This window comes from Nicotiana attenuata, unplaced genomic scaffold (assembly GCF_001879085.1).
Source record: "Nicotiana attenuata strain UT unplaced genomic scaffold, NIATTr2, whole genome shotgun sequence".
In the NCBI taxonomy this organism is placed as follows: domain Eukaryota; kingdom Viridiplantae; phylum Streptophyta; class Magnoliopsida; order Solanales; family Solanaceae; genus Nicotiana; species Nicotiana attenuata.
The window spans coordinates 204,133-206,940 of NW_017671466.1; the positions used below are offsets into that span (position 1 = coordinate 204,133).

Consider the following 2,808-nt stretch of genomic DNA (forward strand, 5'->3'; position numbering starts at 1 on the left):
AACTTATATACAATGACATTATATATACTTTTTACACTATTAGCATTTTCTTAATCGGTTATTACAAGTTATTTTATTTATTTTTTAGGTTACCGAATTACAATTATTATAGTTAGTTACCGTGTTGCTATATATATAATTTTACATAATAGTGTAAAAATAAGTTGTCTATTGGTGCACTGACTTTAAACTCTTAAAGTTATAAAAACTTAATACTTTTATTAAAAAGGTAAACGTGAATTATTGAGGGACAAATGCACATATAAAAGCTTGCACAAAAATATTCCTTTTCTTTCCCAAAAGAATGCTAGGGTTAAAATCAAAAAGTTAAGAAGGGAAAAAGAGTAAAAAGGAACCAAAGTTCCAAAACTCATTTTACTTTTTCTTTTTCTCCTCATCTTTTTTCTTCCTTTTCATCTTACCCCATGTCCACACAAGAACCAAACCCCCTCCCCTACCCCCCCCCCCCACTACCCACTCCTACCCCCAACCCCCCACCTACTACCCACTCCTACCCCCCCCCCCCCCACCAAAACAGCCCCTCAAGTGTCATTTTCTCAAATATACTTCACACAAAAGAAACAACCATTCACTTCATACACCTTGTCATTTCTTCCTCCCCTTTCTCTCTCAATCTCAAATCCCAACAACTACTCACTCTCCTTCAATTGATCATCATCAAACCCCATTTCAAGAAAATCCCAAATTTTCTCTCTACTTATCTTTACACTACTCATACATATACTATTGATAAATAGTCCTTATTTTAACCTACTTACAAATACAAGAAACAACAAACAAGGTTGAAAAGGGAGAAAGATCATGAGTTATTCGTAATCTGTCTTATTTTTCAGGTTACTAATTCTATATATCCTTATTTCTTGAAAAAAAAAATGGAGTTATTCCCGGCGCAACCGGACTTATCCCTACAAATTAGCCCTCCAAATAACAAACCCTCATCATCATGGAAGAGAAGTACAAGTAATAGTACTAATGAAGATCAAGAAATGGATTTAGGTTTTTGGAAAAGAGCACTGGAATCAAGAAACTCATCCAATAATAATAATATCAATAATTCTTCTTGTTTTGAACTATCTTTATCATCAATTATTAATCCAAAACCTAATTCTAGCCAATATTTCCATCATCTCCAAAACACTAACACAAATTTCATCCACTCTTTACATCAAAATCAAGTACTAAACCCTATAAGAGGAGTTCCAGTTTATAATCAAAACCCTCATTTTCAATATGATAATACTAATACTACAACTACATTACCTATACCATCTTCTGTTAGTTCTTTCAATTATAACCATACAATCTCTTCATCAAATAGCCATAGCCATTTTGTGTCCAGTCATCATCATCATCAAAATGGGCTAATTAGATCAAGATTTATGTCAAGATTTCCAGCTAAAAGGAGTATGAGAGCTCCAAGAATGAGGTGGACTAGCACTCTTCATGCTCGTTTTATTCATGCTGTTGAGCTTTTGGGTGGACATGAAAGTAGGTTTTTTCTGCTTAAATATTTGTTTAATCTTTTAATTCATTATTATTGAGAAAGGATTTAGCTTATATGCACGGTGTTTGATATGGTTTGTGTATTTTAACCTGTTGTCCTGAGTAATCTGTTTTGTTTTTTAGGTTACATTACTTATCCCAATTTTTATGGACTGCTATCTAAGTGATCTAATTGTGTAAATTATTTTTCACTGTTTAATGTCGGTATAAAAAAGTTAAACTCACTGAAAAAATAACTTAACTTATATATATAATAGTGCTATAATTTATCATATTGTGGTAAAAATTTTATCTTATTATTCAGATTATTGATCTTAGTCTTTATGGACGGTTATTGTTAGAGTGTAGTGTTTAAACTTTCTTAGAAAACCTAGATATTATGAGCTTAATTAACAATGTTTCATTTTTTGTTTTTGTTTGTGAATGTAGGAGCAACACCCAAGTCAGTTCTTGAGCTTATGGATGTGAAAGATCTCACCTTGGCACATGTTAAATCCCATTTACAGGTATATTCTTGTACAAAGTCCTCTTCATTTTTTTTTGTTAACAAGCGAATTCGCGGACGCTTTCCTTCGGATCGCACAAGGTAAACCCCGCTCTTGTATAGCCCGCAAACTATACAGGAGAGTAAATCGTACTAGGCAAGTGCCCGTGCGACAAACTCAAATGCAAGTGGGTTTCGAACTCTAAACCTCTCATTTGGAAAGTCCTCTGCTCAACTAACTCGCCATTTCGAAGGGTCTCTCTCTTCATTTGATGTCCAAATAATGTGTTTTTGGAGTCTAAAGTTTTCAAATTTCAATAGTAATATGTTGGAGTAAAATTATCTTTTTGGAGTCTTAACAAAAGGCTATGTTTTTCTTTAGTACTTTGGACAATAGCCTACATTGATCTCATCAGAAAGATGTTTATTTCCACAGACATTTCAAATTCCAATGCCTTTTTTTAATAGTACATTTTTTTAGTTTTTTTTTCTCTATCAAAATTCTCAGCTACTACTTAGTAGATCTGATGGTACTGCAACCCTATTTTTGCAGCTTTATTTTGCCTGGGATAATGAACGATATATTTATTCGTGTAAACTGATGTAGTATCAGTACAAGTTCTAGTAAGTAAAAAAAAAGGAAAAAAGAAGAAAGACTCAGTTCAATAAAAGGAGAGAGAGAGAGAGAAAGTCTTATTCATAATGATTCATCAATAATAACATCAGCCACATCAGTTTAAAGATTATCTTAAAACTGCAAAAGTCTCAGGGAACGGGCGGGGGGGGGGGGGGGGTAGGGG

At 33.3% G+C, this 2,808-nt stretch overlaps 1 protein-coding gene across 4 annotated transcripts in view; it reads left to right on the plus strand.

The window, feature by feature from the left end:
• The first annotated feature begins 580 nt into the window (after nucleotides 1-580).
• LOC109208466 (probable transcription factor KAN2) overlaps nucleotides 581-2,808 on the plus strand; it is a 7,459-nt gene continuing 5,231 nt past the window's right edge. For all 4 annotated transcript variants that reach the window (XM_019371580.1, XM_019371581.1, XM_019371582.1 and 1 more), the window contains exons 1-2: nucleotides 581-1,509; nucleotides 1,954-2,030. In XM_019371580.1, the coding sequence (XP_019227125.1) occupies nucleotides 894-1,509; nucleotides 1,954-2,030 (693 nt within the window). In that variant the 5' untranslated portion in view covers nucleotides 581-893. The remainder of the gene's footprint in view (nucleotides 1,510-1,953; nucleotides 2,031-2,808) is intronic.